The sequence below is a fragment of the Scyliorhinus canicula genome, chromosome 1 (genome assembly GCF_902713615.1).
Source record: "Scyliorhinus canicula chromosome 1, sScyCan1.1, whole genome shotgun sequence".
In the NCBI taxonomy this organism is placed as follows: domain Eukaryota; kingdom Metazoa; phylum Chordata; class Chondrichthyes; order Carcharhiniformes; family Scyliorhinidae; genus Scyliorhinus; species Scyliorhinus canicula.
Window position 1 is genome coordinate 186476331 of NC_052146.1, and position 16624 is coordinate 186492954.

The 16624-nt window shown below is 44.9% G+C and overlaps 1 protein-coding gene across 9 annotated transcripts in view; it reads left to right on the forward strand.

Moving 5' to 3' along the window:
- Positions 1–16624, forward strand: part of ninl (ninein-like) — a 132612-nt gene that overhangs the window by 97567 nt on the left and 18421 nt on the right. For 8 of the 9 annotated variants that reach the window (XM_038804611.1, XM_038804603.1, XM_038804635.1 and 5 more), the window contains 6 exons: positions 593–714; positions 1403–1929; positions 5318–5863; positions 7557–7661; positions 7761–7830; positions 12289–12573. In XM_038804611.1, coding sequence (XP_038660539.1) covers positions 593–714; positions 1403–1929; positions 5318–5863; positions 7557–7661; positions 7761–7830; positions 12289–12573 — 1655 coding nt within the window. The remainder of the gene's footprint in view (positions 1–592; positions 715–1402; positions 1930–5317; positions 5864–7556; positions 7662–7760; positions 7831–12288; positions 12574–16624) is intronic. The other variant, XM_038804663.1, reaches the window with a different exon arrangement.

Sequence of the window (16624 nt, forward strand, 5' to 3'; positions counted from 1 at the left end):
AAGAGAAAACATCTGCAGGGCTGCAAGAATAAGACACAGGAGTGGGACTACCTGTGTTGCTCTTGCAGAGAGGAAGAGTGAACACGATGGGCTGAATGGCCTTCTGTGCTGTAATCTTCCTCTTTTTACTTTCCCCTTAGATGCTAGACAGGGCCTCAGTTTAACTTCTCATCAGAAAGAAGGGACCTCTGGTAGAGCAACTCTTCCCATGACACTATCATTACCTCTCTGGGGTGAAATTCTAACCCTCATTTTTCTGACTGACTAGGTGAGAGTGCTGTCACTGGGGCAACTATGTGGAATCATAGCACATTTAAAACAAAAGAATCTTAGTGAAATTCAAAAAAAAAATTCCGAATTTATTTTTGAAGTTCATTTTCGCAGAGGAATGAATTCTTTGCAAATACCAGCAAGCAGCAAAATCGTAGGAAGTATTCCTTAATGTTTCAAACGATGCCCTAAGTGCAGTCTGACCCAAGGTTCTACATAAGTTAGATATTGCTTCTCTGCTTGTTGATTCTATTCCTCCAGCAATGAAGTCCAATGCTTTGTTTGCAAACCTGTGAACTTGATTAATTTTTTTTTTGACTAGATAAGGTTCCCCCAGAAGGCGAATGTGCTAACGTGAGCATCAAAGCAGAGATAGCAATGGAGCAACTGAGAAAGCAGCATGTACAGGAACTGCATGACCTTAGAATACAATTGCAAACAAAGGCAAGAGTCTTCTATCTCTCTTCATTTATTTCTTCCTTTCTCGAGTAAGATTTTGGTGCATTATGTTGAGCTTCATGACAAGTTCCAGGGATCTTTTATATCTACCTGAGAGAGCAGAAAAAAACCTCGAATTTAACACACAACTGAAATTCACGGCTGAAATCACTAATGTTGAGGGTTAATAGGAAAATGTCTAGAAAAAAAAATATTATACTCGAGAGTTAGGAGAAAAATTCCAATACATGGGCATTAATTACTTTAGTCTAATTCCACCACAGTGTTTAGCGAATTACACTTTCATAGAATTTACGGTGCAGAAGGAGGCCATTCAACCCATCGAGTCTGCACCGGCCCTTGGAAAGAACACCCCACTCGAGCACACACATCTTCCACCCCATCCCCTTAACCCAGTAACCCAAATTAACCTTTTTGGACACTAAGGGCAATTTAGCATAGTCGATCCACCTAACCCGCACATTTTTGGACTGTGGGAGGAAACCGGAGCACCTGGAGGAAACCCACACACACACACACGGGGAGAACGTGCTGGCTCCACACAGTGACCCAGCCGGGATCAAACCTGGGACCCTGGAGTTGTGAAGCAACTGTGTTAACCACTTGTTCTTCATGTTTTAAAGTGCAGCATTGCTGAAGTACAAGGTGCTATAACATTGCTGTTACTTTGCAGGTAAATTATTACGAGAGAGAAATTGAACTGATGAAGAGGAACTTTGAGAAAGAGAGGAAGTACGTTGAGCAAAGCTTTAAGATTGAGATCAGTGAACTGGAGGATCAACGGATGGCCAGGGAGCAGGAGATGGAGAGACTTCAAGGTGTAGTGAACGAGCTTTGTGTTCAACAGCAGCAAGGAGAAGCCACGCAGGAAGAGGCAATTACTGCTCTGCTGAAGAAACATGAAACGGTCAAGGTGAACTTGCAAGAAGAGCTGAGGAAAGAGCAGATGGAGAATTTGAAATACAAAATGGAGGAGCTTAAGAAGGGCGGAGAGTTGAATAAAATGTTTGAGGCATGGGCTAAAACAAAACTGGTATTCCAAATGCAGGAACAGGAAAAGAGATTTGAGTGGGAGAAGACCGAACAGCAGCGGGCCTTTGCCAAGGAGAAATCTGAATTGGAGCAGCGGTTAACAAAGGAGAAGCTTCAAATGGAGAAAGAGCTGAAACTTCAACATCAGAAGGAGCTGCAGCAACTGAGGTAGGTCATGCTGAACAATGTCGCTTACATTACCCACAGGCAGATTATTGGGTGGAAATGAGAACTGGGGTTAAAGATACATGGACTGGATTCTCCATTCTGGAGACTAAGGGCGGGATTCTCCGATTGCCGACGCTGAAATCTCGTTCAGCGATTGTCCCGAGAATCCGTTTTTACGGTGAAATCGGGGGCGGCGCTGTTTTTCAGATGCTCCGCCCCCTCAAAAGCACTTAATCGCTGAGTACGGCGCGCGCCGTTGGGATGGCCTCAGGACGTCACCTGAGTCCTCACCTGGTGCTCCGCCCCCAATGGGCCGACTTCCTCACAGTTTCCGGGGATCTCGGGTGGCAGCGGCGGACTGTGTTTCCCATGCCTTCCTTCCGGCTATCATTCCCCTGCCTCCCCCCCACATCTCTGGCTCTCCCTTATTGTTCCTGTCTCTTCACTCTTCCCCCCCCCCCCTTTCTGCCCCCTTGCCCCCTCCTGTGGTTCGCCTTTCTTTCCTCTTTGGTTTAGCTGTCGTCTCCCCCCGGTTCACTGCTCCCTCTCATGCCTTGGCTACGTTCCCCTGATTCTTTGCTACCTGGCTATTTTTCTGCTTGTTCGTTGGCCACAAACAGGTCCCCGAACAGTCTGGTGAATGGCTCCCACGTTCTGTGGAAGCCGTCGTCTGACCCTCGGATGGCGAATTTGATTTTCTCCATTTGGAGAGATTCCGAGAGGTCGGACAGCCAGTCTGCAGCTTTGGGTGGTGCTGCTGACCGCCAGCCGAACAGGATTCTACGTCAGGCAATCAGGGAGGCAAAGGCAAGGGCGTCCGCCCTCCTCCCCAGGAATAGATCTGGCTGGTCTGAAACCCCGAAGACCGCATGGCTTGGGCATGGCTCCACCCTCATCCCCACTACTTTGGACATTGACTCGAAAAAGGCTGTCCAGTACCCTGCAAGTCTGGGTCAAGGCCAGAACATGTGGGCGTGGTTGGCCGGGCCTCCTTGGCACTGTTCACATCTATCCTCCACCTCCAGGAAGAACCTACTCATACGAGTTCTTGTTAAGTGGGCTCTATGTACCATTTTAGTTGCGTCAGGCTGAGCCTTGCGCACGTGGAGGTGGAGTTGACCCTGTGCAGTGCTTCGCTTCAGAGTCCTCACCCTATTTCAATCCCCAGGTCTTCCTCCCATTTCTTTCTTGCTGCATCCAGTACGGTGTCGGCCCTTTCTACCAGTCGGTCATACATGTCACTACAGCTCCCTTTATCTAGGATGCTTGCGTCCAGTAAATCTTCCAGTAATGTCTGTCGTGGTGGCTATGGGTACGCCCTTGTCCCCTTTTGTAGGAAGTTTTTGAGTTGTAGGTACCTTAGCTCATTCCCCCTGGCTAGCTGGAATTTCTCTGTCAGTTCGTCCAGTGTTGCGATCCTGCCGTCCATCTATAGGTCCCTGACTGTCAGTGTCCCTCCGTCCTGTCCCCACTTTTTGAAGGTGGCGTCGGTCAGTGCTGGTGTGAACCTATGGTTGTTGCAGATGGGAACTTTGTCCGACATTTTGGTCAGGCTAAATTGGTGCCGTAGTTGGTTCCAGGACTGGAGGGTGGCTGTCACCACCGGGCTGCTGGAGTGTTTTTTGGAGGGGATGGGAGTGCCACCGTGGCGAGGATCCGGAGGGAGGTCCCCATGCAGGAGGCCTCTTCCGTGTGCACCCACTCGGCTTCTGGCTCCTGGATCCATTCCCTTATTCACACGGCTGTCGCCGCCCAGTGGTAGAATTGTAGGTTTGGGAGGGCTGTTTTTTGTAGGACCTTCTTTGGGATCCTAGCATTTTTCGCCCCCTTACAAACGCCATGATTAGTTTGTCCAGCACTTTGAAAAACGCCTTGGGGATGTAGATCGGGGTGGATCGGAGTAGGAAGAGGTACCTGGGCAGTACGTTCATTTTGATTGATTGGACTCTCCCCGCGAGGGAGAGTGGGAGTGTGTTCCATCTTTGCAGGTCCTTTTTTACTTCCTCTGTCAGGCTGGTGAGGTTCCATTTGTGGATCCCTTTCCAGTCATGAGCTGTTTGGATCCCCAGATAACGGAATTTGTGTCGGGCTTGTTTAAACGGCAGTCCCGTTAGTGCTGCCCCCACCTACTTGTGGGTGTACCGGGAAGATCTCGCTTTTGCTCATGTTGAGTTTGTAGCCCGAGAAGGCGCCAAACTCTTTCAGGAGCGCGATGATTCTGTCCATGCTGCTCTGTGGGTCGGAAATCTAGAGGAGCAGGTCATCTGCATAGAGTGAGACTCTGTGCTCTTTGCCGCCCCTTCGGATCCCCCTCCAGCTTTTTGCTGCTCTGAGCACAATTGCTGATGGCATGATCGCTAGAGCGAACAGCAGCGGGGACAGTGGGCATCCTTGTCTGATGCCCCTGAGCAGCTGGAAGTATCGGGAGTTGGTGTTGTTGGTCCATACACTCGCCACGGGAGTGTTGTATAGGAGATGAAAAAGATAAATGATCTGCATGGTTGCCAACGATTGGCCACCCCATCTCAAAAAACAATTTTTTTTTACTAATCTTTATTATTGTCACAAGTAGGCTTACATTAACACTGCAATGAAGTCACTGTGAAAATCCCCCAGTCGCCACACTCTGGCACCTGTTCGGATACACAGCTGGAGAATTCAGAATGTCCAATTCACCTAACAAGCACATCTTTCAGGACTTGTGGGAGGAAACTGGAGCACCCGGAGGAAACCCACGCCGACACAGGGAGAACGTGCAGACTCAGCACAGACAGTGACCCAAGCCGGGATTGAACCCGGGACCCTGGCACTGTGAAGCAACAGTGCTAAGCCCCTCCAATGTCTGAAGAGCTTCAGGCAAGATGTTAAATTGGTGCCCTGTCTGCCCTCAGGTAGACATAAAAGATGCCACACTACCATTATGAAAAAAATAGGGCCTTTCACCCTGATGTCTGGGCCATTATTTATCCCTGAACCAACATCTAATCTAGATGATCTGGTCATTATCTCATTGCTGTTTGTGGGACCTTGCTGTGCACAAATTGCTGCTGCGTTTTTCTTGCATTACAACAGTGAATACACTCCCGAAAGTACTTAATTGGCAGTAATGAGCTTTGGGATGACCTGAGGCTGTGAAGGAAGCTATGTAGCTGCAAATACTTTCTCAGTACTAAGGTTGTGTGGAGGTACTGGGGGACAGAGGTACTGGAGTATGGTCAATCTGAACCTGTATCTTACTGGCCCATGGCAATGGCAGCTGGAGGGCACATGATGAGTTACTGCTCAGCTTGTAAAAACTTTACTCCCAATGCCCTTTGGGAGATTATGGAAATAATTGTTTGAAGGATTGTTTCAAGTAGTTTAATGAAAAGTATTTACATGTCTTTAGGAAGGCAACACAAGATGAATCTAACCTGAGGTTCTCACTTTTGGAAGTCGACCATGTTGCGTTAACACAAAAGTATCAGTCTGACAAAGCCGAGCTGATCCAGAGATATGACCTGAAAATTGAGGAGTTGCTGAGACAGCAGAGCCAAATGAAAATTCAGTGGGAATCCCGAGTTCAGGAAATTTGCAATGAAGCCAAGAAAGAGAAGCTAGCCCTGCAGGAAAAAATGCATGAGGAACAAGCCGAGATCTGTAGAACATTTGCAATTGAGAGAGAAGAAATGGAAACCAAGTACAAAGAGCAAATACACAGCCTTGGCTCTGAAAGCGAGAGTCTAAATGTTCAGATAAAAGAGCTAAAACATGTCATCAATGCAGGGGATCTAACTCATCAGGATGAAAAACTTACTGGGGACAACTCGTGCCTTTACCGAGACATCCATGCCCATCCCTCAACCAATGAAGAGTTTTCCGCACTGCTGAAGAAAAAAGAAGAGGAGATATTCGGGTGGCAACAGCAAAAAGATGAGATGGAAATAAAACTGAGGCAAGTAATGGATGAGTCTGAGAAAAGGGAACAGGTGCTTGAAAATGAGACCAGGGAGCTGCGGAGGTTAGTAACTAAACTGGAGGCAGGGACTGAAGCTGAGAAGAAATACAGGTTTGTCATGATAATTGTCTTAGAATGGCTATTGACCACACTACTACTGCTACTAATCACAAGAATTGCATCTTAATTCTTGAACTGACAGCTATTCTTCCGTTAATCAAAATCAAGCATGCAAAACTTGTTTTCTTTTTGTCAACAATTAAACTGAATTCTTCACCTTTGGGCAATGCAACTGATCAAGAATGAAATTTCTACAACATCGCGAGGTTTGCCTTTTCTGAGCGACCGTGCTATGCTGCATCTAATTTGTAAATTTCCATTTAGTCACTTCCTACCTTTTTCAACTGAACACTGGACCTATTTGTCATGTCCATTGCTCTTGGTGTGGACTAATAGTGGAAGGAGGTGTGATCAGAAACTCTGCCTGTATAGAGTAAGCAGCTCCTATTCCAAGATGAAAGTGCACCTCAAAGACGATGTGTTATTGAATTTGAAGGAACCCTTGCTTGTGGTGTTGTTGTGAGTTTCGAGTGCACTCCTGTGTCAGCTGCTCCGGTCCACAAGATACATCTACTGATCTCTGATGGGAACTTATTATTTTTGGCCTCTTTGCAATGTCTGGTCATCCTTATAATGGGTCTTAGTGGGTTGAAGTTGGCATCAGTAAAGGTGTAGATTTATGGATTCGTACTTGTTATTTTAAAGATGGCATAAGCCTTATAAAATAAGTGGGCACAGATCATATATTTGTGCAGCAGAGAAGGAAGCTTTCCATGCCTATACCAGCTATCCAGTTGGTCCCAGTCCCCATAGCCTGCAATTTATTTTCTTTGCATGCATTCAATTCCCTTTTGAAAGTTACCGTTAGTTTTCTTCCCCATGCTTTCAGGCAGTGGATTCCAGATTATAACGTGCTGTCTTTAAAACAAAAACTCTTCATCATCTCTCATAACGCACCCACTATTTCAACCAAATGATGCTAGAATTATCAAGTTTTAAGTTGATTTATGGAACTCCTGTCTTAATCTTGGTGATGGTGGTAAATGCACTAAAAGCATGGATATAACTTCTGCATGTCTGATATGATCATTTCATCTTTCGCCCATTTGTAAACCTTGCATTCTGCATCCCATCTAATGAATAGTGTTGGGATAAATTGAAACTTTTGCAACGTAAAGGCCAACATTTAGTTACTCCTTAAAAAATTGTTGTACGGGGCAGCACGGTGGCACAGTGGTTAGCACTGCTGCCTACGGCGCTGAGGACCCGGGTTCGAATCCCAGCCCTGGGTCACTGTCTGTGTGAAGTTTGCTCATTCTCCCCATGTCTATGTGGGTTTCGCCCCCACAACCTGAGATGTGTACGGTAGGTGGATCGGCCACGCTAAATTGCCCCTTAATTCGATTCCCGTACCAGCCTCCCCGGACAGGCGCCGGAATGTGGTGACTAGGGGCTTTTCACAGTAACTTCATTGAAGCCTACTCGTGACAATAAACGATTTTCATTTTTTTCAATTGGAAATAAAAATTGGGTACTCTAAATTTTTTTTTTAATTGTTGTACTTCGAGCACTTCCTGAAAACCTCTAGCGAATAGCTGCAGTTATTTGACAAGAATGATATATTCCTTAGGTATGAGTCTGAAATGCTTTCTGAAGAAAACTCTTCCTTGAAAAGAAAAATGACAAAGTTTCATCAGGAGTTCCAGGATGTGGAAGGCAAAGTTGACGAACAACGGTAGGTTTGGTGGTGCTTTAGAAACTTTGTGAAATGCTTTTATTTTGGATTGCTTTCTGTGACTGGACTCCCTTTAAATAAAACTTTTGTGTTGTACAGAAAACAAGTGGAACAGTTGAAAAATGAAAGAGAGTGCAGGCAGAGGGAATTCGAGGAACTTCAGAAACGGGTAAGGATTTGAATTCAGGACGGTTGGTTAGGAATATAGGTTGGTTGTGGTATATAGGTTGTTTTGGCCTAGATCAAAGTCTGGTTTCACGAAGGTGATTTGATAATAAAAGGATGCCTTTGGGTGGAATTCTCCACTTTTGAGGCGATGGGCCGCTCGAGTGATGCATTTCCCACTGGTCAGAATGGCAGGACCCCCGTGCCAATTTCTGTGCTTGAAAGTCCGTCAATTATGCACAGGCAAGTTCCCCTCTGAATCACCTGGCAGCTGATTCATCCAGCTGCCGTCAACAAGCGGGCTCAAGGTCCCGGTCCAGCACACTCCTATCACCATCTCCTAGCTACCTGACCTCTCGAGACCATGCAGGATGTCTGGAACCCAGAGGCAAAAGTCTAGCAACCTCAAGAAGAAGTCTGCACCTCAATTCAACCACTCTCCCAGAGACCATCACCTGCAAGGCGCCCATGTCCCACTTGAACCTTTACCCACCTCATTTGGAGTCTTCGTGCCTCTGCTTCCAGTATGTGATGTGGTATCCCTTTGACCCCCTCCCCCCACTACACAGAATCAGAGAAAATACAGTGCAGGAGAGGCCGTTCAGCCCATCAAGTCTGCACCAACTCATGAAGAATACCTGACCTACCTACCTAATCCTGTTTGCCATTACTTGGCCCATAGCCTTGAGTGTTACAATATGCCAAGGGCTCATCCCGGTATTTTGTAAAGGAGGTGAGGCAACCCGCTTCTATCACACTCTCAGGCAGGGTGTTTGTCAGCATTTCATGCAGCCTGTTGGGGTCCAGCTTCCATCCCCTTGGTTTTCCCTTTGCCTTCCATTGTTCGTCATCCTCACCCACCTCTGCCTGACTTTGTGCCCTCTTGCCCTTCCACACCCCCACCATTGCACAACCCTCCTTCTCCATTGCACCCCCCCTTGTTTTTGTCAGCATAGTCTCGTGTGGAGGCACTGAGAGTAGCATGGGCACAGAATGTAATAATGGTGGAGAACTTCAGTGTCCATCACCAAGAGTGGCTCCGTAGCCTGATCTGATCGAGTCCTGAAGGACATTGCATCCAGACACGGTCTGTGGCAGGTGGTAAGTGAACCAACAACAAGGGCAAACCTACTTGACCATGCCCTCAGGAATCTATCTGTCGTAGATGTATCGGTCCATGACAGTATTGGTCAGAGTGATCACTGCACAGATGTATGGAGACGTCATGAATCCGCCTAGAGCCAGCAGTACTCCGATTCAAAGGGCCTCAATCGATATGCATCCCTCCTGGTAACAAGTTTAAAGCGGCAGTTTAAAAAATAATCAAGTGTGAATAGTTTATGGAGGAGAAACAGATCATAAATTATTGGGGAAATCCCTGATATACATATGTTAATGTATAGTCAAGGAAGTTGATGGGGGCAGACAGCCAAATACTCAGAAGGCATAATCAAAGAACAACAAAGGTATAATTGACAAGTCTCTGCTGAGAAGAAAGAGAGGCAGTTACCATCTAGCAGTCTCAGAAAGCAGTCAGGCCAGTTTGCAGCCACCAAGCCTGAAGGCCAAGCTTCCAGCAAACAAGCTTCCAAGTCTTAGAACCAAGGCAGTGCAGAAAACCTTTGCAGTAGCAATTTTAAAATATCTTCACTGGACCAGCAAAAAATGGTTCCTAGATTTTAAGTGTCATCCCTGTATTGTGGTAACTATAGCTGGTTATTCAATTTGGCTGTTGTTTGGGGACCAGGGGAAATCTTGGAGTGTTCAGGTATCGTAGATATATTTTGTAACAAATGTTATGTTCTATAGAAACTGTGTTTAATAATTCATACATCTTAATTGCAGAGAGTATAGTCCGGTTTGTGTGTATTTTTCTTCACTTTAATAAATAGTCTTTAATAATTGTTACCCGACGACTAGACTATTTATTCTCACGGGGTTTCACTTGTCTCCTCACACCAAAACAAAATAAAACTACATATCCCCATAAACCGGTGTTCCACGTTGAGATACCCTCGCAAATAACATCAGCATGCTTTGTAACAAGACAAAGTCCTTTCTTCACACTGAAGACATCCTCTGTAATGTTGTATGGCACTATCACTTATGCTAAATAGGATAGACTACGAATCGATCTAGCAGCTCAAAACTGGGCATTCATGAGGCTCAAGGGTGCAGCTGAACATCCTTGACTTCCAGCGTGTTTAACCCGCAGTGACGTGGCAGTTACATGTAGCACTCACCACACCAGCAACAAAAGCATAAGCAATCTGCGAAAGTATTTCTTCGACGGCATTAGTAGATGGCCCATTTGGAATAATGTCACACACCAGGTACTGCAGCCTCGCCTTGCTTCAAACCCGAGTGCCTCCTGGACTCATACGGCCCTCTGAGCCCGGTGTTCCAGGACTCCGGTATCTTAGAAACAATTGTCCTTCTTTCCGGCTCCAGAAAAGGAAGGAAACCACAGCAGCAGCCTCCAGGCATCTGCAGCCACCAGCAGGAGCAAGCAGCAAACACAACCTGCAGCTGTGAAGTGCTCTAGGTGAGAGTGGCTGTCCTTCTCATCAAGGCAGCATTTTCTACATCGAGGAAACCTAGCAAAATTGAATTAAGTGGGAACAATGGAGGAAAATGCATCACAGTTTTAAGTAGAACGAAGGCAAATGCTTGTGGTTGTTGGAGATCAATCATCTCAGGCCCAGGACATTGCTGCAGCACTTCCTCAGAGTTGTATTCTGGGCTCTACTATCTTCAGCTGCTTCATCAATGACCTTGCTTCCATCATAAGTTCAGAAGTGGGGATGTTTGCTGATGATTGCAGTGTTCAATCCTATTTGCAATGCTTCCGTTACTGAAGCACTCTGTGCCTGCAAATAGCAATACCTGAACAACATTGAGCCTCGGGCTGATAAGTGATGAGTAATATTCACACCATAAAAAATGCAGACAATGACCACCATCTACGAGAGAGAATCTAATCATCTTCCTTTGGCATTACCATCGCTGAATACCCCCCAACATCAACATCCATTGACCAGGGTTACCATTGACCAGAAACCTAACTGGACCGACCATAGAAATTACAAGGGCTGGTCAGAAGTTTGAAATTTGCCGCAAGTAACTCACCTCCTGACTCTGCAAAACCCGATCACCATCTACAAGATCCGTGCCAAGAGTGAGAGGAAATACTCTCCACTTGCCTGTATGCGAGCAGCTCCAACATTTGGGTCTGCTTGATTGGAAGCCCATCCACCACCTTTAAACATTCACTCCCTCCTCCACCACCAGTGCATAGTGGCTGCAGTGTGCACCACCTACAAGATGCACTGCAGCAACTCATCAAGATTCCTCCGACAGCACCTTCCAAACCCATGACATCTACAGCCTAGAAGAGTAAGGGCAGCAGATTCAAGGGTACACCAGCACCTGTAAGTTCCCCTCCAAATCACACAACATCCTGACTTGCAGAGATAGTGCTGCTCTTTCACAATCACTGGATTTAAATTGAGGACGTCCCTCCCTAATAGCATGATTGGAATAGCTGCACTCCACAGGCAGCCTGGGTTTGAGAAAGTGACCCACCCTTTCCCTTCACGGAGGCAGTCAGGGAAGGGCAACAAATAAAGACCTAGTCAGCAATGCCCACATTTCATGAATACATTTTAGAAAACCTTTGGTGATTTGTGACTTTAGCTGTCTCAGCCCTCAGCTTTGGAATTCCCCCCTCCAATTACCTTTCCACCTCTTGCTCTAAAACATACCCTGAAATATTAGCTCTTTGTTTAATTAAAACTGTGGCCAGCATAGAGCGGGATACGACTAGGGATAAAGCTCACCACTCGCCAGGGACATTACTGTGTAGAGTAGAATCACAGAATCATAGAATTTACAGTGCAGAAGAAGGCCATTCAGCCCATTGAGTCTGCACCAGCTCTTGGAAAGAGCGCCCTACTTAAGCCCACACAACCACCATATCCCTGTAACCCAGTAACCACACCTAACCTTTTTTGGACACTAAGGGCAATTTAGCATGGCCAATCCACCTAACCTGCACATCTTTGGACTGTGGGAGGAAACCGGAGCACCCGGAGGAAACCCACACAAATATGGGGAGAACCTGCAGTCTCCGCACAGAGAGTGACCCAAGTAGGGAATCGAACCTGGGACCCTGGAGCTGTGAAGCAACACCGCTAACCACTGTGCTACCGTGCTACCCAGAGTACTGTAATAACAGCACCATGGCCGTTGCATACAGTGTGTGAATCACACTCCCACCAAGTTGCTTGCCGTAAATAGTGGGGTCTACACTTCATATCCAACGAACTGTACAATCGGTTTGATTTACTTTATTCATTTCTGTAGGGTAGAAATTTGCCATACTCATCTTGATGTGAAAACATTCTTGTATAATGTGATACCACTTCAATAAATATTGTTCTTTTGCATCCATCTTATCTAGAACAAACAGTATGTGGCAGAAATTGCCCAGCTCAATAGCAAGAATCTGCAGCTGAGCGATCAGAACTCCCAATTCAGTGCCAAGGTAGACGCTAATCAGAACAGCATTCGGTTGCTCCACACGAGACTAGCTGAACTTTCCCAGCAGAAGGATGAGGTGGTCTGTGTTACCAGACAACTTCAGGAGACCTCCAGCAGATTGGAAAAGGAGCATTTGCAGCAGCAATCTGCATGGGAAAGGGAGAAACAGCTCATGGAACAGGAACTGCGGGAAACTAAGGAAAAGGTATGGCATGTTTCACCTTCATTTCTGCTAGTTGTTTTGAGATGGTAAGAAATAACTTGCATTTCTATAGGGCTGTCACAATCACAGGACATCCCAAAGTACTGTAAAGCCAATTAAATATTTTTGAAGTGCAGACACTATTGCAATGTAGGTGAATGTGCACACAGCGGACCCACAAACACCATTAAATAAATGGTGAGATCATGGACGGGATTCTCTGGTCCATTAGCCACATTTTCCTGGGCCACCTGCCACCTGCCAATGGGATTTCCCATGTGGCCACCCCATGCCGCCGGGAAAACCCGTGAGCGTAGATGTGCTGCCGGTGCAATGGAGAATCCAGCTGCATATGTTTTTAGTGTTGATGTACAGAGCTTGGAGATGCTGCTTCTTTCATTAATGTAGAGGCTGATTTTAGTTCTTCTATTAAATGAAGATTCACATTATCTTCAAGTGGTGCTCATGTCAACAGTCCCATCCATGGTCTATAGTTGCTCTCTGGCCCTTGAGACAGGAGGTTGTGGAATCAAGTCCCACTCCAGAGACTTGAGCACAAATACTATCTTGACACTTCAGCAAAGTACTGAGTGCTGCACCATCGGAGATGTTATTTAAAGATGACACATTAAGCTGATGTCTCTCTTAAAGTGGGCGTAAGAGACTCCATGGCACTAATTTGAAAAGAGGGAAGGAGTTCAAGTGGCCAATATTTGTTCCTCAACTAATGTGACTAAAACATCCTATCTGGTCATTAGCTCATTGGGGACTGTGTCGTGTGTAAATTGGTTCCCACCTTTCCCTAAATCACAGCAGTGAATACACTTCAAAAGTATTTACTTTTTTAAAATATAAATTTAGAGTACCCAATTCATTTTTTCCAATTAAGCAGCAATTTATCACAGCCAATCCACCTAACCTGCACATCTTTGAGTTGTGGGGGCGAAACCCACGCAAACACGGGGAGAATGTGCAAACTCCAGTGACCCAGAGCCGGGATCGAACCTTGGACCTCGGCGCCATGAGGCAGCAGGGCTAACCCACTGCGCCACCGTGCTGCCCAAAAGTATTTACTTGATGTGAAGTGTTTTGGAACATCCTGAAGTCATGAAAGGTGCTATATAAATGCAGGGTTATTCTTTCTTTGTTACTTATAGCTTCTGAATTCAATTGGAATGCCATTTGTTTCTTTTTAGCCTTTACAGTAGTTTTATTGCATGCTGTAATGCCACAGAAACTAGTTCACCCATGTACTTACATTCTAGGAAATCTGCTGTGTTTACCTGATCTAGTTCATTAGCACCTCCAGTCCCACATTAACTTGGTTGAATGTTAACAACCCTGTGGCTTATTTTAATATTAATTTTAGGGCAACTAAGGATGGGCAACACCCATTATTCCAAGAAGAACAAAAAGTGAAACATGGAAATCATTTGTCTGGGAAAAAAAGTTACTTTCTAATTTTAAAGTTACAAATGTGCAACATTGCTATCTGTTGTCGTTTCATTTTTCTGATAAGTGCCTCTCTTTCAAGAAAATGTTTGAAGAAATGGTGATCGTATTCTATTAAAGAGGCTTTCCAGTTGGAGTTTATTTTGGCTAATCAGTTACCAACTTGCAGAAACCTATCTCCGTGTTTGAGTTTCTAGCTCAAGTTGCTGAGGATTCCACACCCACCTGTGCCGCCACGGTCCCAGTAGACGAGAGTTGCCAAATGTTCCACAGTCCTGGAGAAAAATTTGCTCTTCTCGATTCCAGTACTGTCTGTGATCCTGAAATAATTCCTTCTCTAAACATTAAGACAGTTCTCTGTTCTGGGAGCTATTGTATTTTTTGTGGATTAAGAGGCCGATTTATAGATGCCAAATAAGAGTAAAATATTTATTGGGATTTGGGCGTCACTGTCTTCTATTGCCAATCCGTAGTTGCCTGAGAGAGTGGTAGTGGGTCACCTTCTTGAACAGCAATTTTGAAACAACTAAGTGACCATTTTCAAGGGGAATTAACAATCAACTTGAAAATTAAAAATTGAAATGAAAATCGCTTATTGTCACAAGTAGGCTTCAAATTAAGTCACTGTGAAAAGCCCCTAGTTGTCACATTCCGGCACCTGTTCAGGGAGGCTGGTACGGGAATTGAATCGTGCTGCTGGCCTGCCTTGGTCTGCTTTCAAAGCCAGCGATTTAGCCCAGTGAGCTAAACCAGTAGAACTGGGGTCACCTATAGGCCAAACTGGGCAAAGAAAGCCAGTTTCCTTCTGCAAAGAACCTTAGTGGTTGTTTCTTTTTACAACAATCTCACAGCTTCATGTAATCTGACAACTTCATGTTCACATCCACCTTCTTAAAAGAAGACTGGATTCTAATTCCCAGCTGCTTTGTTTTAGTCCAGCCCTCTGGATTCCTAGATGAATAATATAACCATGGCCTAACCCTAACCCGAATGACTGTACTCTTTTCATGTGATGTGGCATTACACAGTACATTTGCATTATAGAAGGATACTGCTATGACCTCGAAATCTTAGTTTCCTATTCTCTGATTGTAACTGGATAACCTTATAGTTTACCTTTTCCCCATCACGTTTGTTTCCTGTCTCTCCCCTCGTTGTTTGAGATGGCAGAACCTGGTTAGTTTGTTTTTATTACTTTATCAGAGTCACAAAGCCAGAGCTCAGAGTGTGGACAGGGGAAAGCTGCTAATCCAGCTCCTTGCCCGCTCCAAAAATAATTCAAATTGAACCCAATTCATGGTCCCCACAAGAGAGACAAACCAGATCCAGGCATTACACTTGACCTCACACTCATCGTAGCCAAAAGGCCAAGAAGCGATAACTTGGTTAGTTTTGACTGACATCTGCCAACCGTGACTTGGCAGTGACACATGGGCTAATAAAGGCAGTGCCAGTTTTATCTGTCATCTCCCTCACTTTGAGCACCTCAGCAGTATTGTGACCCATAGTTAGTTAACAAAGTAAAAAATTAAATTACAGAATACAAGACAACTGAAGAAATAATTCTAATATTGGAAATGACTTTGTCTCTGGCACTGTTTTTTAAAGGTTGGATCATTGTAACAGAATTGACTAATTACACATCGAGATGTTCTTATGTTTTATGCATGTGGATATCTGTTTAGAATTTTAATTGCAAGTGTTTTCAAAAGGTTATGACGTACTGCCATAGCTCAAATTTCACTGGAAGTAAGTGGGTTAGGCATCAAAAACGTTTAGAATTTATTTCACTATTTTTAAAAAGTCCTTTCCATTTCTTTGCTTTTACCTCTACCACAGTGATTCTCCCAACTAACATTTTGGGCGTGAATTCAGCAATATCATGCTCCCAGCACAAGAGCCTCATTTGATTGCTTTCATGCTGCAGCCCTGAATCTCTGGCTCAAGCTCTATCAAGCAAGGGTGTGCATGGTGAAAGAATCTGTACTAAATGTGTCCAGTAATCAAAACACTTCTGTTAACAAAGACAACTGAACTGTCGTAGTCTCTCCTGAATTGGATTCCTCTAGCAGCTACAGTAGCAACTGAGGGACAAATCTGCTTTCCTATTTCGGCTTTTAAAATGGCCTTTTCTTGCACATGTGCAAATAAAAGATATTTTGAATTTCATTCCATCCTCTCTGTTCTGTAGTAAAGGCCACATCAGATAGAGCTGAGGGGCTGTTGAAATTATTTTTTTAGGATAGACGTAGATGAGGTGTTTCCACTTTTGAAGATGTGCAAAACTATGGGTCATAAATATAGGATAGTCACTACTAAATCAATTTTTAAAAAATCTTTTATTCTCCTCATTTTCATCAAATAAACAATAAAAGAAAACAAACAAAACAGTACCAATCGCCCAAACAACACCCCATTGAGTACACAGACCAAAACATCACCCGTACATTCCAAGTAAACAAGAAAATTAACAGTCAATCAGTAAACATTGTAATCAAGAACACCAATAATCCCAACACTCCCTTCCCACCCCCCAATGTTTGATGGCAACCAATTCTCGAAAATGCATAATAAACAGTCCCCATGAATTGTAGACCCTTCA